General features: G+C 43.5%; 1 protein-coding gene, 1 non-coding gene and 1 pseudogene across 2 annotated transcripts; 1 reads left to right on the plus strand and 2 right to left on the minus strand.

Annotated features, from left to right (window-relative positions):
- Window positions 1-2703: 2703 nt before the first annotated feature.
- Window positions 2704-3083, minus strand: LOC126021505 (uncharacterized). The gene has a single exon (XM_049782645.1). The coding sequence runs from the start codon at window positions 3051-3053 to the stop codon at window positions 2706-2708; it is 348 nt and encodes a 115-aa protein (XP_049638602.1). The 5' UTR covers window positions 3054-3083; the 3' UTR covers window positions 2704-2705.
- A 1786-nt stretch (window positions 3084-4869) lies between these two features.
- Window positions 4870-4969, plus strand: LOC126026457 (uncharacterized; annotated as a pseudogene).
- Window positions 4970-10843: 5874 nt separating this feature from the next.
- On the minus strand, window positions 10844-10949 carry LOC126029589 (U6 spliceosomal RNA). The gene has a single exon (XR_007503024.1). It is a non-coding gene; the product is annotated as a U6 spliceosomal RNA (small nuclear RNA).
- Window positions 10950-23815: the final 12866 nt, after the last annotated feature.

The following is a 23815-nucleotide window of genomic DNA, read 5'->3' on the forward strand; positions in this document are numbered from 1 at the left end:
AGAAAGGGTTATAATCTGTAAAAATATCAAATATTCAGCAACAGGGAGCTTTAATTGTGGGAATGGTTTCAGGATTCTCTGGATAATGTGTGTGTGTGTGTGTGTGTGTGTGTGTGTGTGTGTGTGTGTGTTAAAGGGTGAATAGTGTGCGGTTATATGCTAAATACTGGAAGATTGTATAATGATATATGTAAAATATATATGATTATGACTGGAAGCCATGAAACCAGATATTTGGAAGAAATGGACTATATAGTCTTATTAAAAAGAAAATCCAGTATGCAGGATTAAATGTTGGAAAAATAGATTCTGGCACTATGAATGCTTTATAGAGAATGGAATATTAGTAAATTGGCTATTGGCTGTGGATATCAGTTTTGGTTCTGTTTTTTTTTTTTTTTTTTGGGTCACACCTGTTGACACTTGGGTTACTCCTGGCTATGTGCTCAGAAATTGCCCCTGGCTTGGGGGTCCATATAGGACTCTGGGATGAACGATGGTCTGTCTCAGGTTAGCCTGTGCATGGCAAACGCCCTAACGACTGCATCACCGCTTTAGCCCCTCATTTGTGGTTCTGAATGTGAGAGGCAAGTTGATTTTAAAATTGAATCACTAAATAACAAGTTAAAAAGCTATTCATGATTGGGTTTCAGGTGTACATTATCTAATACCAATCCCTTCAGTGTCTTATTACCTCCCCTCAATGTGCCCATTTTTCCTCCCTTCCGCCCCCTCTCCCATAATCCCCCCCCATCTGCCTCTGGCAGTCACTTTCCCCTTCCCCATTGTCCTATTGTCTCCTCTAGTGTATTCCGCAATTCTGCTCCAGTGGTCCCCACTGAAGACCAGCTTTCCTGTTCTTTTCTATTGTCCTCAGGTATTTGATATTCTCCTATAAAGTTTTTTGTTTTTGGGCCACACCCCTTTGATGCTCAGGGGTTACTCCTGGCTATGTGCTCAGATATGGCTCCTGGCTTGGGGGGACCATATGGGATGCTGGGGGATCGAACTTGGTCCATCCTATGCTAGTGCTTGCAAGGCACACACCTTACCTCTAGAGCCACCTTCCTGGCCCTGTATAGTTTCTTTATAGCCCACAGTTTAAAGATCATTCTGAGGCTTCTCAATGTGACTGATAGGTAAAATTTTAAGTAGTACAGAGATAAGGGATTACAGGAAATTAGAACTGGGAAATGACAAGGTTCTGATAATAGAAATTAGTTTACGGCAAGCTGGATAAATCAGTAAATTCTGTAGCATAAAATGGGCTTGTATTGGAACAGAAGTTTCTTGGAGGCAATTGGGAGCTAAATACTGAGGAGCAGTCGGTAGGTAAAGCCACAATGGGATATCTGGAATGTTGGTGTTAGGGGATAGAACTAGACATTGGTACGAGTCTGCCTACTTGAGGAACAATGCCATTGAGGGACTTCTAATTCCTGTTGGGGAGATGATGTAATTGGGAAGATAATGGGGATCTTAATCTGTTTTGGAGAGGGGTTTTGTGAAGGTCTGATGTAAAATTTGGGGAGCAGATTAGAACATTTGCAGGGCCCATTGAATGAAAATTAAGAGAGAAAATATAGAGATTGAAAAAGATGGTTTATTACATCAGAGGTACCACAATTACATTTCCAAGTATATGCAGTATTAGAGCACTACATCTTGACATTTAACATTCACAAGTAAACAGGTGAGTGAATAGCCAGCCTGACAAGGTGGTTCTGGTATTAGGCCTATGGATCGGGTAATTTTCCAACCAAAAGTAACAAGTCCCCCCAGTCCTTTGGTGTTTGGACCCTCAGGTTTCTCAGGGCTCGGGTCAATCGAGATCCTCTCACATTGCAATCCCCGGAGAGCCCCCTCCCGCCTCGGTCCCAGCTCGAGTCCATCCTTGCGCAGTGCGCGGTGCGCACGCGCACTCCTGCCACTGCGGGGCTCTGCAGTCCTGCGTCACTGGAGGCCTGCAGCACTGGTCCCGCGCAGCCCTTGCAAGTCCGGGATGAGACCTTCGGGCAGGGTAGCTCCACCATCTCTAGGGCTCCTCTGGTAGGCACACGTGACAAAACCTACGGCAGAAGAAACGAGTCGAGTTAGCCCAATCCCTCCTCCCGTTTCCCCCCATCTCCCCCCTTCCCTTGGCTGCAGGGAGGGGCGCGCTGCCGGAAACACCCTTACCTTAGCGCGCACCCCGCTGGCATCCGCTGCGTGCCCAGGAGAGCCTGTGCCAGAGAGGGGGGCACGACTGGCTCCCCCTGGCGGCCACGCGGCGTCACAGGACGGGGCGGCAGTTCTGGCGGGGCCCTTTCTGGACAAACCGTGGCCCTGGGGCTTCTTCCTTGTAGAACAGGGGGGTTCGCTCTCGCGCCCGAACACAGAGTGGCGGGAGTACAGACCCCGTCGCGTTTACAAACGCGCCTTAACATGCAGAGATGCTAACGCTGGGGCTTAGCCCAGCGCCCTCCTGATTTTGGTTCTTTCTGGTACAACCCTTATTTCGTTACCCGCCACTTTCGGCCATCCTACGGGTAGACAAAGGTCACGTTACGTTAGAGGGGAAACAGGCATCGAAAGCTAGATGAAAGGATGAAAGGGGTGATCATAGCACGAAAGAAAACACCGAATATCGAGACCCTCTGCACCCCCCGCCCCCGCCCCCCTTGGCACTGCGCCCAGCCGCCCTCCCTCCCTCCCTCCCCGGGCCCTTAGGCAAGCTGCAGGTGGATATAGGTGAAGATGCAGGAGGTGATGGAGAAGGCGATCGCTGCGTAGATGAAGATGGAGAGGTGCGGGAAGTGGTCGAGGTAGCAGCCCTCGTCCAGCGGCGGAGCCTCCTCCTTGGGCTGCGAGCGCGCGAGGGCCTTGGACTGCGCAGCGCGGGCCGCCTGCGCCCTGGCCGCGCGCCGGCCGCTCTTCTTGCCGCCCCACTTGTGGTTGCGGGCCGGGGGCTCCTCCGGAGGGGCCTTGTCGAACAGGCCGTCGGACTCGGGGTCGGGGCTTCGGCGGACGTGGTCGTGGTCCCAGGGCTTGCGCTGGAAGAAGCCGTCAGCCATGGCCGCAGGATGCGCTGGTGCTGGTCGCGGGCTCGCTCGGGCTCGGGCTGCAGGTGGAGGCGCTCGCTCGGGCAGCAGCTCCTGTCGCAGTGGGCGGCGGCAGGGGCTGCGCCGCTATATCTACCACCCGAGAGGGGGAGGCGCGGGGCGGAGCCAGCGGGGCCTGGGGCCTCTGCAGGGTCTGCAGGGCCTCTCAGCGAAGGCTTCGCTTCCCCTGGCTCCTCCTTCGGCCCCCAGCCAGTTGTGGAAGTGGGCTGGCTGGTCGGAGCTCGGAAGAAGGCGCCACACAACGTGGTTTGTTTCCATGGCAACTGGATGCAGGGCGCCAGTGGGAGTGGGCGCGAGAGCCGCTAGCTGGGGCCCAGGGGCGCGAAAAAAGGGGTCTGGCGCAAGAACCAGAAAAAAGGTTGGATCCTGGCTGTGCAAACCTTTTAGGATTTACTTCTTTTATAGGAACGTTCTGGAGGTCTTTATATATACACACATACATACACACACATTCATTACTTAATAAAAACACCAACTAATACATAATTTGTTGAAAACTGGAAAGTTCAAAGGCCCTATAAAAAACAGTAGCAAAACCTTCCACAAGATCCAGATAGCATGATTAATATGTTTGTGTTTTTCTTCCATTTGTCTTTCTCTTCCTGTATCTACAGGTACTGTATCTGCATACCCGGCTTTACTCATGTTCCTCATACACAGACACAAGATTCTAGCCTTTAGAATCTCAAATGTGATGAAAAACATGTCCTTTAAAATATTGTTTTTTTGCTTGGGTCAGAGAGGTAGTATAGCAAGTTCCTCTGCACTTACCTTGCACAAGGTTGACGGTGGTTTGATTTGTGCCATCACACATGATCCCGAAACACTGCTCTGAACACTAGTTTAACCTCAAAACCAAATTAAAAAAATGTAAATACCTGCTTGATCTGAGCATATTTCTTCCTCCCATTTATTTAGATCCCCCTTAGTACACACAAGACTTTCTTTGGTTTCTACTGGTACCAAAACACATCACTGAGTCCTATCCTCTCCTAGTATCTCTCTGGTACCCATGTTTTTAAGGCTGGTTGATGAAGACTTGTGTGATGTGAGGAAAACAAACCAGACTTACTTGGATTCCAGTGGATCAGAGGGATAACTGATAGACCCTTCTAGGTTCAGCACACTTTACTCTGTGTTCAGGAAACTCAATGCCTGGTGTTTCTGAGAGACCCAAGGAGAACCAGGACCAACTTGTTGGAATAGTGCCTGGTATTCTTTTTTTCTTTTTTCTTTTCTTTTCTTTTTTTTGGTTTTTGGGCCATACCCGGCGGTGCTCAGGGGTTACTCCTGGCTGTCTGCTCAGAAATAGCTCCTGGCAGGCACTGGGGACCATATGGGACACTGGGATTCGAACCAACCACCTTAGGGCCTGGATCGGCTGCTTTCAAGGCAAATGCTGCTGTGCTATCTCTCTGGGCCCGGTATTCTTTTTTTCATCCTATACTGTGGTCAGGGATCCCTTGCAGAATCAAACCATCTTAGTGTTAGGTACATAGATAATGTTTATCATTTGAATTCTGCTGAAAGTCCATTAGATGAGTGGATAAAGAAATTGGTACATCTGGTGCTGGAGAGATAGCACAGCGGTGTTTGCCTTGCAAGCAGCCGACCCAGAACCTAAGGTGGTTGGTTCGAATCCCGGTGTCCCATATGGTCCCCCGTGCCTGCCAGGAGCTATTTCTGAGCAGATAGCCAGGAGTAATTAACCCCTGAGTAACGCCAGGTATGACCCAAAAACCAAACAAACAAACAAACAAAAAACTATGTGCTTTGGCAGCACATATATTAAAATTGGAACGATACAGAGATTAGCATGGCCCCTGCGCAAGGACGACACGCAAATTCGTGAAGCGTTCCATATTTTAAAAAAAAATTGGTACATCTACACAATGGGCTACTATTTAGCATATAGGAAAAATGAAGTAATAACATTTTCTTACACATGGATGAATATGGATGTCACTCCATCCCCATCTTCTACATAACTTTACCTTAGGGTAAGACCTGCCCATTTCTGGGAGGGGTCTTTGGTAGATAACAAAAAAATTTGCCTGAGGGGCAAAGGAGGGATTTGGAGAGAGGATTTGGGATAATGCAGGAAGAGAGAAAGCAGCAGGAGGAGAGATGGCTGAGACACAAGGTACAATGCAGGGCTGAATAGAGATCCAGTGTAAAAGATTTTGATTAGGCCACACATGTTGGCCAGGGCTGAATAAAGATGATATTTCCTGAAACCTGTCTGTGGATTTCCTCACTGCTATCCTGAACTTGCAGACCGGCCGGCTGAAGGGGGTTGGAGACATGTGGTCCTGGGCTGGAAGAGAAAGGCCTCTCATCCCTCCATCACCATCCACCATCCAGCCCATTCAAGGACTGTTTTATGCAACATAAGGGCTTTAATTCTACATATGGATAGTATTATGTTGAGTGAAATGAGTCAGAGGGACAGGAATAGACATAGAATGAGTCCACTCATTTGTGGGATATAAGGGGAAAAAAGATAGTATGTCAATAATATCCTGAGACAATAGAAATGAGGAGGACTAGTCATTGGTATTTGGCGCTGTGCAGTTATGGTAGAAAAGGGACAATGACAGTGATAGTTGAAATGTATCACTCTGGAAAAGAACTGGGTGCTGAAAGGATAGTGATATGCATAGTACCCCTTCATTAACAGTAGCACAAACTGCAGTATCTAGAAAAGGTAAAAAGGAAGAGAGAGAACCTTCAAACATGTTTGTTGGTAGTGTCAAGTCTATTCCCATTTTGGAAAACAGTCTGTTTAATAAAATGTTAAAAATGACAATTATATTATCCATGAGTTCCATTTCCAGATTTGTACCTGAAAAAACTGAAAATTGAGACTTGTACATAAGTAGTTATATCAGTAATATTGATAATAGCTCAGAAGTGAAGTAGTCAAAATATTCATCAAATGATGACTAGATAATCAAAAGTTGGTTTATCTATGAAAATAATTATTTAACAATAAAATGAATGATTGAGAGACACTATAACATAAATGAACTTTAAATTTTTTTCAGTGAGGGGCCGGAGAGATAGCATGGAGGTAAGGCGTTTGCCTTTCATGCAGGAGGTCATTGGTTCGAATCCCGGCGCCCCATATGATCCCCCGTGCCTGCCAGGAGCAATTTCTGAGCCTGGAGCCAGGAATAACCCCTGAGCACTGCCGGGTGTGACCCAAAAACCAAAAAAAAAAAAAAAAAATTTTTTTTCAGTGAAGGAGCTGGAGCGATAGCACAGTGGTAAGGCATTGCACGCGGCCAACACAGAATCCTGGCATCCCATATGGTCCCCCGAGCCTGCCAGGAGTGGCATCTGAGCACAGAGCCAGGAGTAACTCCTGAACACTGCTGGGTATGACCCAAAACAAAAATTTTCCAGTGAAAATAAGCCAGATGGACAAGACCATACAAGTGACCAATTTATATAAAGACAGACTAAAGAGATAGCTCAAAAGGTTGACAGCATGTTTTGTGTGAGGAAAGTTCTTTCTCTCTTTTAGGCACCATTGGTAACAACCCTTGGAGTAACTCATAAGCACTGAGCAGGGACTAGACCTGCCACCATGCTCTCAACTCAGATGCAATAGATATAGCCCCAGAAGCCAATAACTGAAGAAAAAAAAAATAAATCCACGTAGATATGTTGTTGCCTGGGACTGGATATTAGAGGCCATTTAGCAGCAAATAGCTGTTACACATCTTTTAATTTACTTGCTTTGGGGTCACTCCATGTTTGGTGCATTATGTAGTACTGGGGATAGATTCAGAGTTTCCTGTATACAAATCATGTACTAAGCCCATTGAGTTTTGTCTCCATTTCTACAAGATAATGCTTATTCTTTTTAAATTCCTAAGTGCAGTCAAATCACTATTTTTTGTTTGTTTGTTTTTTTTTGGGGGGGTCACACTCACCTGCGCTCAGGGGTTACTCCTGACTCTGTGCTCAGAAATCACTCCTGTCTTGGGGGACCTTATAGGACGTGAGGGGACTGAACCACAATCTGTCTTAGGCTAGTGCAGGCAAGGTACTTATGGCTTGTGCCACTGCTCTGGCCCATAATTTTTTTAATTTTTAACTTTATTATTGAGGTGACACTGTTCACCAATATTGTTAAAGTTTATGCTTTTCGTGTACAAAGTTTCAGTACTACAGCTAGCCAAAAATCTTCTAGACCTATCCCTAAGTCCCTTCTAGGCCAGCCCAATTTCTCCCCTCTCCCCCAGAAACCTCTTTCCCTCCCAACCTTGTAGTATTGCTGTTTTATTTTAAGTGGACAATATTTTTTGTTGTCCCTAGTCATGTAATGGGAGTAAGTGCCAAGGAATACAGCTTTGCTGTCTCTACTTCCAAGTGCTTTACCATGGGGTGATAAGAAATGATCCCTTTCAAAATCCTGTCCTCTACTCCCTTTTATTCAGTGTAGAAAACAGCTTTGGGTTTGTTGAATCTTTTTTTTTTTTTTGGTTTTTGGGTCACACCCGGTAATGCTCAGGGGTTACTCCTGGCTATGCGCACAGAAGCTCCTGGCTTGGGGGACCATATGGGACACTGGGAGATCGAACCGCAGTCCATCCTAGGCTAACACCGGCAAGGCAGGCACCTTACCTCTAGCGTCACCACAGCAGCCCCAGGTTTGTTGAATCTTAATGGTGCTGTCTCTTCCAGTTTACCAAAGTGGACTGAAGCTCTATATCACAGCTTGAATCTACTCCGGGCTGGGAGGAGATAAAAGCTTGGTTCTTCCATGGCATTTTTGAGAATTCTGCCTTGCACTATTTGAATGGTAAACTTGACCTTTCCCATTTGAATGTTCATATACTCCTTGCTTGGAAAAGTAAATGGCCTTTTTACAAATACAGATCAATTGTATAATTCTTTTCTGCATCATAGATCAAGAACCTGCTAGCTGGGGAAATTTACCCACTAACAATCCCAGTTCTGTGTCAGAGTCCAAGGGTTTCTTCTCATTGGGCACTATCCATACCCTTGCTTTGTGTGTATAATTTTTTTTTGAGTGGGCACACGAGTGCTCAGGTATCATTACCAGCTCTGCTGTCTCTCTCTCTCTCTCTCTCTCTCTCTCTCTCTCTCTCTCTCTCTCTCTCTCTCTCTCTCTCTCTCTCTCTCTCTCTCTCGGCAGTGCTCAGAGGATCATATAGTGCTGGACATCAGTATGATAGTTTGTCAACCTTTTACATTGAGCCAGCTGTGTTTTCTGAACGTTCAAGTTTGTCTCTTGTAAGTTGGAAAAGGTTGGATTTTCCTCTTTGATCGATTGTGACTGATTTTTGATTGTTGAATTCAATAATTATATTAGAGAAATTATTGTCATCAAGCAGTGAACTACCATTTTATGAGGATTTTATAGTGTTTCTTTAACTTTCTTTTTTTTTTCTTTAACTTTCTTATTTTCTTCAGTTGTACTTTGATATGGATCCTTTCAGTAGTATTCAGATTCCTATAAATATTTTTTCTTTCTTTTTTTTCTTTGGTTTTTGGGTCACACCTGACAATGCTCAGGGGTAACTTCTGGTTCTATGCTTAGAAATTGTTCCTGGCAAGCTTGGGGGGACTATATGGAATGCTGGAATTCGAACCACTGTCCTTCTACATGGAAGGCAAATGCCCTACTTCCATGCTATCTCTCTGGCCCCTATAAATTTATTTTATATATTTTTGTTTTGAGGTGTCCATGTAGTTTATATTTGAAATTTTAAGCTAATTTTTATTTTCAGGTTTAAAACAGGTAAATCTTGAGTTCTTTCTGGAAGTCCCCTTTTTTAGTATTTTCCTTTTGCTCACTATAAGTTTTATGTGTCTTACCACTTCTGATTTGGGATTTTTGGCATTTTATAGATTATAATTTATTTCTTGCAGAAGTGGTTTAGAGTAATATTCTTTCACCTTTCTATACCTGAGGACCAGGGAAAGTAATACAAATATTTCACAGATTAACTAGCAGGTAAGAAAAAAACAGCAACCAATGTTGAATTTTAGATTTTTTTTTTTGGTTTTGACATTAGGTATTAGATTCTGACCTTTTGATCATAAACCTATCTTTATTCCAATACCAGGCAATTTTATGTTTTTTTGGTCGCACTCCGTGGCACTCAGAGGTTATTCCTGGCTCTGTGCTCAGCAATTGCTCCTGACAGGCACGGGGGACCATATGGGATGCTGGGATTTGAATCCCATCCATCCTGAATCGGCTGCATGCAAGGCAAATGCCCTACCACTGTGCTAGCTCTCCAGCTTGAGTACCAGGCAATTGTAATCACTATTGCTTTATAATACAATTCCAAATCAGGTAATGAAATACCCCTCATTTTTAAATTTTTCAATTGGCTTTGTCTATTGCTGGTCTATTCTGATCCAATACAAACTTTGTTATTGAATTTTCTAGGTCCTTAAAAAGTGTCATTTGAGTTTGAATGGGAATTGCACTGAATCTGTATAATAGCTTACGTAGGATAGTTATTTTAACAATATTGTTTCTTCCATGAGCATGTGTTTTGTTTTTTTTTTTTGTTTTGTTTTTGTTTTTGGGCCACACCCGGCGGTGCTCAGGGGTTACTCCTGGCTGTCTGCTTAGAAATAGCTCCTGGGAGGCACGGGGGACCATATGGGACACCGGGATTCGAACCAACCACCTTTGGTCCTGGATCGGCTGCTTGCAAGGCAAACACTGCTGTGCTATCTCTCTGGGCCCGTGGTTTTTTTGTTTTTGTTTTTGTTTTTGTTTTTGTTTTTAGACCACACCGGCAGTGTTTAGGAGTTACACCTGGATCTACACTCAGGAATCATTCCTGGTGGGCTCAGGGGACCATATGAGATGCTGAGTGCAAAGTGAATGCTCTTCCTATACTGTACTATTGCTCTGGCTAAAGCATGTAATATTTTTCCTCTTCTCCTCTTCCTCCTCCTCCTTTATTCCCCTCCTCCTCCTCCTCCTCCTCCTCCTCTTCTTCCTCCTCTTCCTACTCCTCCTCCTACCCCCCCCCCCTCCTCCTTGGTAACACTCAGGGGTTACTCCCAGCTATGCACTCAGAATTCGCTCCTGACTTGGGGGACAATCTGGAATGCTGGGGAATCGAACCGCGGTCCATCCTAGGCTAGCACCAGCAAGACAGATGCCTTACAGCTCCGCGCCACTGCTCTGGCTCCATTTTGTCTTTTTTCTTTTTGGTTTTTGGGTCACACCTGGCAGCATTCAGAGGTTACTCCTGTGTCTATGCTCAAAAATTGCTTCTGGTAGGCACAGGGGATCATATGGGATGCCGGGATTTAAACCACCAACCTTCTGCATGAAAGACAAAAATGCCTTACCTCCATGCTATCTCTCCGGCCCCCATTTTTCATTTTTTAAGGTTGTCTTTCTCTTTTTTAAATGATTTAAAGTTATGACAGTATAGATCTCCCATATGTTTTGTTAACTTGATACTTGATATTTTTAGATACTACGTTAAATGGAATAGATTCCTTGATTTCTTTCTCTCTGACTCATTTTTTTTTTTTTTGGTTTTACAGGCCACACCCGTTTGATGCTCAGGGGTTACTCCTGGCTAAGTGCTCAGAAATTGTCCCTGGCTTGGGGGGACCATATGGGACGCCAGGGGATCGAACCGCAGTCCTTGCGCTTGCAAGGCAGACATCTTACCTCTAGCTCCACCTCACTGGCCCCTCTGACTCATTTTATATATATGTTAGAATGCAAGCAATTTTTATGTATTGACTTTCATGTCATCCTTTTGCAGGGACCATGCTAATCCTCTCTCTATTGTTCCAACTTTTTAGAACATGTGCTGCTGAAGTGATCACAGAATTTTTTTTCTGGTTTTTGGGTCACACCTGGCGCCACTTAAGGGTTACTCCTGGCTCTGAGCTCAGAAATCGCTCTTGGCAGGCATTGGAGACCATATGGGATGCCAGGATTCGAACCACTCACCATCCTGTGTTGGCTGAATGCAAGGCAAACGCCCTACTGCTGTGTTATCTCTCCGACCCCAGTGAGCACAGAATTTTATGTATTGACTTTGAAGCAGACTACTTTCCTGTATTGGTTTATTGTTTCTAGGAACTTTTTTTGGTGGACGTTTTAGAGTCTTCTATGTATATTAACTTTTTTGTTCGTGTATTTTTTTTTTTTTTTTTTTTGGTTTTTGGGCCACATCCGGCATTGTTCAGGGGTTAATCCTGGCTGTCTGCTCAGAAATAGCTCCTGGCAGGCATGGGGGACCATATGGGACACCGGGATTCGAACCAACCACCTTTGGTGCTGGATCGGCTGCTTGCAAGGCAAACGCCGTTGTGCTATCTTTCCGGGCCCTTGTTTGTGTATTTTTGTTTTTTGGTCACAACCAGCAGCACTCAGAGGTTACTCCTGGCTCCCAGGGGTCTCAAACTCACGGCCTGCGGGCTGTTTGCGGCCCTCCGTACAACATTTTGTGGCCCTGCCCTAGAGGAATCTTTGTTTTGTTTTGTTTTAGTTGTTTGGGTCACACCCCCCAATGTTCAAGGCTTGCTACTGACTTTGCACTCAAGGATCACCCCGACTTTGCCTCCTGCGGCCCCCAGGTAAATTGAGTTTGAGACCCCTGCGTCTACACTCAGAAATCGCTCCTGGCAGGCTCAGGTCTGCATGCAAGGCAAACGCCTTACCTCCACGCTATTTCTCCAGCCCTATGTATATTATCTTGTCATCTGCAAATAATGATAATATGACTTCTTTTCCAATATGGATACCTTTGATTGTCTTTTATGGCCTGATTGCTGTGGCCAAGACTTCTTTTTTTTTTTTTTTTTTGTGGTTTTTGGGTCACACCCGGCAGTGCTCAGGGGTTACTCCTGGCTCCATGCTCAGAAATTGCTCCTGGCAGGCACGGGGGACCATATGGGACGCTGGGATTCGAACCGATGACCTCTTTCATGATAGGCAAACACCTTACCTCCATGCTATCTCTCCAGCCCCATGAAGACTTCTAACACTATACTGAGTAAAAGTGGAGACAGTGAATATCTTTGCCTTGAGCCTGATCTCAGAGCAAATGATTTCAGTCCCCAGCTTCCTCTTTCTTTTCACCAAGCCCTTTGACTTGTAAAAGTCCAACTGGATAGGCACTTCTGTCTTTCACTGGACTTTCTCCCTCCTGGTGAATTAGTACTGGTTTAATAAAGAGAGGTTTAGGGGCCATAGTGGTGGCACAAGTGAAAGGCATCTGCCTTGTGTGCACTAGCCTAGGATAGACCGCTGTTTGGTCCCCAGTGTCCTATATGGTCCCCTAAGCCAGGAGCAATTTCTGAGCGCATAGCCAGGAGTAGTCCTGAGTGTTACTGGTTGTGGCACTTCACAAAACCAAACCAAACAAAACAAAAAACAAAATACCAAAAATTAGAGGTTTGGGCCAGAGTTATAGTACAGTGGTAGAGCATTGGCCTTGCATGCTGCCAATCCTGGATGGACCCTGTTTTAATTCCTGGCACCCCATATGGTACCCTGAGCCCAGGAGCGAATTCTTAGCACAAAGCCAGGAGTAACCCATGAGCACCACTGGGTGTGACCCAAAAACAAAAACAAAAACAAAAAAAAAAAGGGAGATTTTTTGGTTTGGCTGAGAGCACAGGGTGAGAAGCAACCGTCTCCATGATTGGCTTGGTTTATTAATTCTTTGTGGCTACCCTTCTTTTTTTTTTTGTGTGTGTGTGTTTTTTTGGGTCACACCCGGCAGTGCTCAGGGGTTATTCCTGGCTCCAGGCTCAGAAATTGCTCCTGGCAGGCACAGGGGACCATATGGGGCGCCGGGATTCGAACCGATGACCTCCTGCATGAAAGGCAAACGCCTTACCTCCATGCTATCTCTCCGGCCCGTGGCTACCCTTCTTTAGCTTGTTCACCTGGGGTTGAAAATATGGTGTGTGGGATAATTTCACAACGGGTGATTGAACAGTGACCTGAGGACCCGAGAAGATCCCAACAATGGTGAATAACTTGACCTATGGTGGATAATCACCACGATGGCCTTCTTGAGCTGGACTGAATGTGCAATGCTCTTCACCAGAACATCAGTGCACCTGGTACCTGTTCTGAAAGCTTCATGTTGCTCTCGTCTGGTCGCTCAGTTGCCTCATCACCCATAATAACAGAGGTCCCCTCAGTCAGGACAGAAGGAGGCAGTGAAGAGGAGAGAGCTAAAGACTCTGAGCGGCATCCCAGATGCTGATGCCCACTACCTTTCTTCTACCAAAGGTGCTTTGTGCAAGGACCTCGGCACCCCAACATGAAGCAGCTTATCAAGGTTACTGATGGGGTAGAAGCCAAAAGAAAGTCCCGTTGGAGGGGGACCAATAGCAGGGAAATGAGTGGGTCCTCCCGACCAGATTCTGGCCCAGGAACTGAAGGCCTCTTGATCCCAGGTGACTTCAGTAGCCTACCACAGAAGGTGGAGATGGCCAAAGCCATCAGGAGAAGTTGTTTTCAGAACCTCTTGTAACTTCTAGATTAATCTTTTGACCCTATTTGCATTGGTTATTATATTGCTGGTTAAATTGTGTGTTCTATCTGTATAGATTTTTCTTTTGGGTCACACCTGGAAGTGCTCAGGGGTTACTCCTGGCTCTACGCTCAGAAATTGTTCCTGGCAGGCTTGGGGGACCATGTGGAATGTTGAGATTCGAACCACTATTCTTTTGCATGCAAGGTAAATGCATGCTATCTCTTTGGCCCCCTACCTGTATACATTTTTATTTTTGGTTTTTGGGTCACACCCGGCAGCGCTCAGGGCTTACTTCTGGCTCTATGTTCAGAAATCGCTCCTGGTAGGTTCAGGGGACCATATGGGATGCCGGGATTCGAACCACCGACCTTCTGCATGAAAGGCAAACCCCTCACCTCCATGCTATCTCTCCAGCCACACCTGTATAGATCTTAATAGCAATTCATTTTTATTTCAGTGCCCAATTCCAAAAATAATTTATGTATCCAACTCTAGTGGTTTAATATTAGTTTGCAAAGTTCTATGGAGATGCATAATGTTAGATTTTTTTTGTTTTGTTTTTGTTTTTGGGCCACACTCGTTGACACTCAGGGGTTACTCCCGGCTCTGTGCTCAGAAATCACTCCTGGCGTAAAGCCAGGAGGAACCCTTGAGCACTGCCAAGTGTGACTCAAAAACCAAAAAAAACCCAAACAAACCAAAAAGAAATTGCTCCTGGCTTGAGAGGACCATATGGGCGGGGGTGTTGGACCACGGTTCGTCCTAGGCTAGTGCTTGCAAGACAGATGCCTCACCTCTTATGCCACTGCTTCGGCCCCAATGTTGTTAGATATTTTTTAAATGGTTCTCAGCTATCCTAATGAATGCTCCCAATTGTTGTGATGCTTGATTGTGTATATTATTTAGCAACTTATTCTCAAATTATGTCTGCAAAAATATTCTTTTTTGTTTGTTTGTTTGTTTGTTTGTTTTTTGGGTCACACCTGGCAGTGCTCAGGGGTTACTCCTGGCTCTACACTCAGAAATCGCTTCTGGCAGGCTCGGGGAACCATATGGGATTTGAACCACCGTCTTTCTGCATGGAAGGCAAATGCCTTAACTCCATGCTATCTCTCCGATCCCTTGCAAAAATATTCTAATGTTTTTGTCCATAGAAGTCTATGGAAGGGGAACTTAAATACTATAGACTCTTATTATAGTGCTCATTGTAAGAATGTTTAGTGAACTTATTTTCAAACTGTATATATATATATATATATATTAATAATTTATTTAAGCACAATGATTACAAACATGTTTGTAATTGAGTTTCAGCCAGAAAATGCACACATCCCTTTCCCTCCACCATTATCCAACCATTTCCTATCTCCCTTGGTCCCCTGCCTGTCTTCAAAATAGGCATTGTAGGAGCCAGAGCAGTTGTGCATCGGCAGGGCATTTGCCTTGTATGCGGCTGACCTATGACAGGCCGTGGTTCAATCCCCTGTTGTCCCATATGGTCCCCGATCCAGGAGTGATTTCTTAGTGCATAGCCAGGAGTAACCCCTGACTGGGGTTACTGTGACCGGGTGTGGCCCCCCCAAAAAAAAACACTCCAAAAATCCCCCTCAAAAAACAAAACAAAATATAAATTGTATTTTTTATTATAATTTTTATTTTAGTCATAGTGGCTTCCATATCATTCACAGCAATATTTTAGGTACATATTAACATTGAATTGGGAATTCCCACCACCAAACTGTCCATCTCTATTGTTGTCATGGTAGCTGTTAGTGTAGTTATTTCTCTAACTGCACTTACCACTCTTTATGATAAGCTTGTTATCATGGGCTGGTCTTTTCATTTTTTCATCTCTATTGTTTCTGGGTGTTATTATACTGTCTTTTATTTTTCTTAAATCCCATATATGAGTGAGACTTCTATGCTTATCTCTCTCCCTCTGACTTACTTCTTTTTCTTTTCTTTCTTTCTTTTTTTTTTTTTTTTTGCTTTTTCGGTCACACCTGGTGACGTTCAAGGATTATTCCTGGCTATGCACTCAAAAATTGCTCCTGGTGAGCTGGAGAGATAGTATGGAGGTAAGGTGTTTACCTTGCATGTAGAAGGATGGTGGTTCAAATCCCAGCATTCCATATGGTCCCCCGAGCCTGCCAGGAGCAATTTCTGAGCATAGAGCCAGAAGTAACCTGATTGCTGCTGGTGTGACCCCAAAACCAAAAATAAATAAATAAATAAATAAATAAATAAATAAATAAATAAAATTGCTCCTGGCTTGGGGGACCATATGGGATGCTGGGGATCAAACTGCAGTCCGTCCTAGATTAGCGCATGCAAAGCAAATGCCCTACCGCTTGTGCCACTGCTCTGGATCCTCTGACTTATTTCATTCAATATAATAGTCTCCAAATCCATTCATGTATAAGCAAATTTTGTGACTTCATTTCTTCCAATAGGTGCATAGTATTCTATTGTATAGATATAACATAGTTTCTTTAGCCACTCATCTGTTGTTGGGCATCTGGGTTGTTTTCATGTTCTGACTTTTGTAAATAGTTCTGCTATGAACATAGGAGTTCAGAGGGCATTATTGTATTGTATACTGCTAGGGTATATCCCTAGGAGTGGTATTGCTGGATCATATAATAACTCAATGTTTTTTTTTTTGGGGGGTGGGTCACATCTGGTAGCACTCAGGGGTTACTCCTGGCTCTACACTCAGAAATCCCACCTGGCAGGCTCGAGGGACCATATGGGATGCCGGGATTTGAACCATCATTCTTCTGCATGCAAGGCAAACGCTTTACCTCCATGCTATTTCTCTGGTCCCTCAATGTCCTTTTTTTTTTTTTAAACATTTATTTAGTGTTTTTTGATCAGTTTTTTTTTTTTTTTTTTTGTGGTTTTTGGGTCACACCCGGCAGTGCTCAGGGGTTATTCTTGGCTTCATGCTCAGAAATTGGTCCTGGCAGGCACGGGGGACCATATGGGATGCCGGGATTCAAACCGATGACCTTCTGCATGAAAGGCAAATGCCTTACCTCCATGCTATCTCTTCGGCCCCTCAATGTCCATTTTTTAAAGAAATATCCATATTGTTTTCCAAAAAGGCTAGATGGCATCCACACCAGCAGTGAATGAGAGTTCCTTTCTCTCTCTATCCCTGCCAACAGTGGTTGTACTTGTTCTTTGTGATGTGTGCCAATCTCTGTGGGATTAGATGATATCTCATTGTTATTTTGATTTGCATCTCCCTGATGATTAGTGATGTGGACATTCTTTCATGTCCATCCATTCATCCATCCATTGCCATTTGTAGTTCTTCTTTGAGGAAATGCCTGTTCATTTCTTTTCCCTATTTTTTGATGGGGCTAGATTTTTTTTTCTTGTTAAGTTCTGTCTGTACCTTGTATATCTTAGATATCAGCCCTTTATCTGATGGGTGTTGTGTGAATAGTTTCTCCCATCCCATGGGTGAACTTTTTATCCTACTCACTGTTTCCCTTGAATTGCAGGTACTTTTCAGTTTAATGTAATCCCATTTATTAAACAATATATATGAATAAATGTTCTTATGATTTTGTTTAATAAGTTTGTGGAAAATGAACCTGGATACTATAAATTTGTTTTACAGTGCTCAGTGTAAGAATTTTCAAATTAAGTATATCTGTAAAAAGGTTCTAATGTTTAGAGAAGTCTATGAGAAAAATTTGTGATGTTCTTTGCTGAGACTTCCCAGGTTTGGTCCTTTTCACCACATGATACCTTGAGTACAAAATCAGGAGTAACCCTTGAGCACTGCTATGTGTAGCTCTAAAATAAAACATAATAAAGTTAAAAATAATCATTCTCAAATATGGACTTATACAGTCACAATAAAGTTTCATGACTAAGGTGACTTAGGATTTTAGGAATCACTTGGAAATTGCATGCCTCTTGGATCTATAACCGCAGAAAAAGACAGAAAAGGAAATGAACCGGAGCCGGAGAGGTGGCGCTAGAGGTAAGGTGTCTGCCTTGCAAGGGCTAGCCAAGGAAAGACCGTGGTTCAATCCCCCAGCGTCCCATATGGTCCCCCCATGCCAGGGGCAATTTCTGAGCACTTAGCCAGGAGTAACCCCTGAGAATCAAATGGGTGTGGCCTGGAAAACAAAAACAAAAAGATAAAGAAAAAGAAAATGAACCTTGGGCCCGGAGAGATAGCACAGCGGCGTTTGCCTTGCAAGCAGCCGAATCCCGGTTTCCCATATGGTCCCCCGTGCCTGCCAGGAGCTATTTCTGAGCAGACAGCCAGGAATAACCCCTGAGCACCGTCGGGTGTGGCCCAAAAACCAAAAACCAAAAAAAAAAAAAAAAAAAAAAATGAACCAAAGGGCAAAAAAAAAGATGAGTTGGGGGATAAATCAAAGGTTAGAGTCTGATTTGCAAACATGAAACTACAAGCTTATTTCCTGGTTGTCCACATAAACTGAGTGTGATTTTGCTGTTCTGTTATCTAATTTACAGTGCCATAATAAAGTCATCTGGGCTGAACTGTAGCAGGAATATGTGAGCACCACAATTAATGGGTGTGAACCCCTGGAAGTCACAATTTTAATAATATCTGAGCACCATGTCCAGATGTGACATGTGATATGTGTGTGAAGAGTACAACAAAAGTGTGATCCCCATAGAGCACCACAACCAAATGTGTGTACATTCCTTTATCACTGATACAACAGAAGGGAGGAAAAGGAGGGAATAAAAAGGCAAGCAAAAACAGTATCATTAAATACTTGCCAAGAAAACCAAATTTGGAAAAAGAAAATAAACCAAATTTGGGCTGGAGAGATAGTACACTGAATTGAGTGCTTGCCTGGCAGGTGCCAACTGGAGTAAAATCCCAGCATTCTGGCACTACCAGAAGTGATCTCTGAGCACCACTGGTATAGATCTCAAAGCCAAATTTTTAAAAGAAAAAAGAAAAAATCATTTTGATATATGACAAGGTATTGCTAATTGTTTACTTAGGGCATGTGAGACCTCAAAGCAAGCTCCTGTTAAGCCCATATAAAATTATGTCTGGGTAACTATTTTTAGCTTTCCTGTTTGTAAGAGTCTGACTCATAAGGAAATTACCATCGCTAGTTATTTAAGACCCTTAGAACAAAATCAACCACCATTCATGAATTTAGTTCTTTTGGGGGCTTGGAGTACTTAAAATGTAATCTTAAATAACAAACTGCAGGCCAAGTTGGGATATTCCCAAAACAAGCATGATAGAGCTTTAAGACTTGGAGGCAGGGAAGCAGTGAATAGTGTTGAGGAGGTTGTGGAGCCCGATTCCATGTAATTCATTTGTGTACAACCTAAGATGAGTGCAGTTAGAGAAATAACTACACGAACAAATATGACAATGGTAGTGAGTGAGAGAAATAGAATGCCTGTCTCAAATACAGGCAGGAGGTGGGGGAAGAAGAAGGAGGAAGGAGCACTAATCATAGTGCTTAAGTAAAGATATTATAAAAAAAAAAAAAAAGAGTATGGAGTAGGCTGGTACTCTTTTTGGTCCACAACAACCTGGTAGGGTGTGTGGTCCAGGCTGAAGCAGTTAGCAGGCCAAGGGGTATGGAATGAGATACAGAATTTTTCTCCCGGTTATCAGTGTGACAGAACCACAGGTAGAGACATCTGTGCCAGTGCCTTGCAGGGACTTCAACTGCAGGGAGCCACAAAATTGTCTGTATAGGCCTTTGGTGAGGGTAGGTCTAAGCCATATTTATGCAAAGGTCTCAATTAGCTGCCACTATGCATATTCAAGATACTGAAGAGTCACTGACTCAGGAGTCTTTGGTGCTGACCTCAGCTCTTATTAGGTAGTAGTCCATAACCCTGCCACCTACTGAAATAATGATAATGAGATCAATACTGTTGGCTATTGTAATTACTGCATCAAGGATAGTTGTAGGGAATATTTTGATGACTTTTTTTTGTTTTTGTTTTTGGGCCACACCCGTTTGATGCTCAGGGGTTACTCCTGGCTATGCGCTCAGAAATTGCTCCTGGCTTGGGGGGGACCATATGGGACGCCGGGGGATCGAACCGCGGTCCATCCTACGCTAGCGCTTGCAAGGCGGACACCCTACCAGCAGCGCCACCTTCCCGGCCCCTTGATGACTCTTCATTGTGGCTTTCATGGCATTCTTGAGCAGTTGGATGGAGTCAGTGATATAGGATGAAAGGGGAGAAGATAACACATTTCTTGATGTGAATGTAGACTTCAGGGCATTATAGTATGTGACATCTGATAAAGTCTGCTTTCTCTTCAGTAATCTTTGATGAAAGGTGAGTGCAACTACCTAGGAAATTGTGGTTGTAGTGTCCCTTAATTTTCTTGTTGCTTGATTGATCACCCTCTGCTTAAATGAAGATTTGTGTGATTGACAAATTGAAAGTAGATTATCTGGCCCCTCAATATTTTCCTGTTATCCACCAACTATTGCACCATCTACCTACCTGGAAGGGTAGTATGGTTTGGTCCTTGAGTGGAGGAATATCTCTCCACATCTAGATGGCCTGGATATATAATTAATGTAGGTGCAGGTAGCCAGCAATGATGAAAGGAAGATTGTGGAAGCCCTTGAAATGGGAAGTCACCCTCATTGGCAACTTGTATTTCAAGTGGTGAGCACTTTTCAGAATGTGGCTGCCATCCATCATGTTTGGAGGGAGGTAAACTGAGAGCTTCATTGATTTTCTCTTAACAGTTTGCCTAATCTGACAAACCCTCTCTATCAATTTCATGCTGGAAATAATATTCCTTTTTTTTTTTAAAGCTCTGGAAAGATAAGTGCCTTAGGACCAGTTCACAGCCATCTCTTTTTTTGTTTGTTTGTTTATTTGTTTTGGCTCCTGTCAAGCTCCAGGGACTATATGCGATGCTGAGGATTGAACCTGGGTCAGCTGTATGCAAAGCAAATGCCCTACCTGCTGTGCTATTGCTTCAACCCTGGTTCAGCCATTTGTAACAGGTCTTATAATCTTTCTGAATACCTGTTGCTTTGAAAAACTTGCAGGAACCGAACCATGGAAAATCCACAGAAAAATCAAGACATGTTCTGAATAAACACTCCCCTTAACCTTTCAAAATATACTATAAGCCTCTGTAAAAATTGAAGTTGCTATTTTGGAAATCACAATCAAGAACTCTTATTGGTCATCTACTTGTTCCTTCTTTTTTTTGATCCTTCCTTAGTAAGAGAGGGCAATGTTTTTTATTTTGGTGGAAAGGTAGGGATTTGGAACACATCTGGTTGTGCCCAGTCCTATTTCTGACTCTGTGCTCAGGAGTGACCCGTGGTCCATAAGTAATGCCAGGGATTTAAACTGGGCAAGCACAAGAAGACATGTATTTTACCACCCGTATCATTTCTTTGGCCCAAGAGAAAGGTCTCCTTAGAAACCATCGCACAAACTATAAATATGCCTGCCATCTTAGTGGATTTGTGGCGTAATACCTTAGCTAGTACTTCAATTAATACTCAATGGGGTTCATCTTTCTAGGGACAGGATGGACTGGTACAAGAATGGGAATATAGGGGCCACAGTAGGTAGGGCTTATATACAGCTGACCTGGGTGGATGGAATCCTTGGCATCTCTGAGCCTGACAGGAATGATTTATGAGTGCAGAGACAGAAGTAATCCCTGAGTATCGCCCAGCATGACCAAAAACCAAAACCCAACAACAACAGCAACAAAAGAAGATTGAGTACTTGTCTTATATGTGTGAGATCCTGGGTTTGCTCCCTAGCATCAAAAACAAAACTAAATAAAAACAAAATATTTGATGCTGCATAGAAAATTATAGTTAATCAAGAATTGCTTACTCACGACAATAGTCAGTATACCTCTGGGATTTAAACCAGACCCTCTTGCAACTGTATAGATTTCCCATTGTCCAACATTACCAGTAGTATAGCTATGAATTTTTCTAGGCCTCCCCCTTTTTAAAAAATACACAGAGACTACTCCAGGCGAGACTTGATTTGGTAGTACAAACCTCATGGTTTAGTACTTGAGACTGATTAGTATTCAGGGACTAAGAGCATGTAGTATTCAAGATTGAACTCAGAATCTTGTACATGCTAGACATGTACTTTAATACTCAAGTCATCTCTCCAAGCCCTTTTAACAATGCCACAGTTTTGCAGGACCATAGTTACAATCAAATATAGGAAGGGTTCGGGCTCGGAGAGATAGCACAGCAGCGTTTGCCTTGCAAGCAGCCGATCCAGGACCAAAGGTGGTTGGTTTGAATCCCGGTGTCCCATATGGTCCCCCGTGCCTGCCAGGAGCTATTTCTGAGCAGACAGCCAGGAGTAACCCCTGAGCACAGCCGGGTGTGACCCAAAAACCAAATATATATATATATAGGAAGGGTTCACCTGATATCAAAATGCTCCTTTGTGCTGCAGCAAAGAAATCATATTAAATATATATATATATTCCCCAGTAACATAAGAGTCTATAATTACATTAAGGGTCACTGGTTGGCTTGGGACTATCTTCTATGAGCAGGTATTTATTTGGTGGTCCTAACAGAACATAGGAGAATGGCAGAACCAATCTATGGCTTTGGCTGCTCCCTGAGTGGTTAAGTAGCTTCAAGTTAGGCTTTTCCTAAATTCAGGGCAGATATCTAACTATACTTACTAATCCTGCCAACTTTCCCATGTTTCTAGCCAGATGGAGCAGACCTATATTCCTTCCAGTGTTATAATTTGACAACAATTTTTCTTCCGACAATAGAGAATGAAGATATCATAGTTCTTACTAGTTTTTTTAAAGACTGCTTTGAATAACAGAAAGCAGTACTATCATTAGTAAACAATAAGATTATCTCATGATCAGAGCTGTTTTACAAAATCAAACATCTCTCGACAGTCTCAATGCAGTTCAAGGAGCATTTGTACCATTCTCAGAACTGAATACTATGTCTGCAATCCAATGACTCTCACAATATTCCCTTATTAATTCAGGATCTGTCTTTTCAAATAGATATTATAGCCTTTCTAAACCCTATCTTCTCTGATATATTTTTGATGATTAGAATCATGGGGATCGGGGCCGGCAAGGTGGCACTAGAGGTAAGGTGTCTGCCTTGCAAGAGCTAGCCAAGGAAGGACTGCAGTTTGATCCCCTGGTGTCCCATATGGTCCCCCCAAGCCAGGGGCAATTTCTGAGGATTTAGCCAGGAGTAACCCCTGAGCATCAAACGGGTGTGGCCCGAAAAACCGAAAAAAAAAAAAAAAAGAATCATGGAGAATCCTAATGAGAAAATTATTATATGGGACATATAATATTCTGTAGATTACTTGTTATATCCAACTTTTTGTGATAATGGTTATTAATTTTTATAAGGGCCACACCTGACAGTGCTAGAGGTGTACTTGATTTACTAGGAACTGAACCCAGAGATTTGTATATGCTAGGCATGTTACTTATCAATGTTTTCCATATCCCTAGCCCATGATGATGATGATTTTTAAACAGTATACCTAAACAAATAATGAATGGTTTATTAAGAAACTACTCCTGATGCCAGTGTGATAGCACAGTGGGGAGGGCATTTATTTGCCTTGCATGTGGCTGACCAGGATTTGAGTTCCAGCATTCCATATGATTCCCCAAGCACCGCCAGGAATGACCCCTTAGAACAGAGCCAGGAGTAACCTCTGAGCATTGCTGGTGTGGCCCCAAAACAACAATAATAAAAAAATAAACTTCCTGAAAGCTCAAGAGATATTTCAGAAGGTAAGGTTCTTGTCTTGTATGCAGCTACCCTTGTTTGAATCCCTGACACTACATAAGATACCAGAGCACTACCAGAAGTCACTCTGACCATAAAGTCAGAGTGGCCCCTGAACAGTTCAGCAACCCTCAAGAAAAAACTGCCTCATTTAACTTTTAATATTTGGTTAAACATTTTTTTTCTCATTTCCCTGGCTTATTTCATTTCCAGAAGGAAGTAATTAAAGTGTTCATCACCCTTAAATCTCAAGATTGAGGAATTATTTATCAAAACAAAACAAAGCAAAACAAAACAGGAGCCTCAAGTACAGCACCTAGGGCATTTGCCTTGCACACAGTTAACCCAGGTTTGATTCCTGTCATCTTGTATGGTCCCCAAGCACCACCAGGAGTAATTTCTGAGTGTA

The sequence above is a fragment of the Suncus etruscus genome, chromosome 1, assembly GCF_024139225.1.
Source record: "Suncus etruscus isolate mSunEtr1 chromosome 1, mSunEtr1.pri.cur, whole genome shotgun sequence".
Lineage (NCBI taxonomy): Eukaryota > Metazoa > Chordata > Mammalia > Eulipotyphla > Soricidae > Suncus > Suncus etruscus.

What these genes read in the sequence shown, in the direction of transcription:
- LOC126021505 (XM_049782645.1), bottom strand. Translation starts at nt 3,053, where the DNA reads ATGGCTGACGGCTTCTTCCAGCGCAAGCCCTGGGACCACGACCACGTC.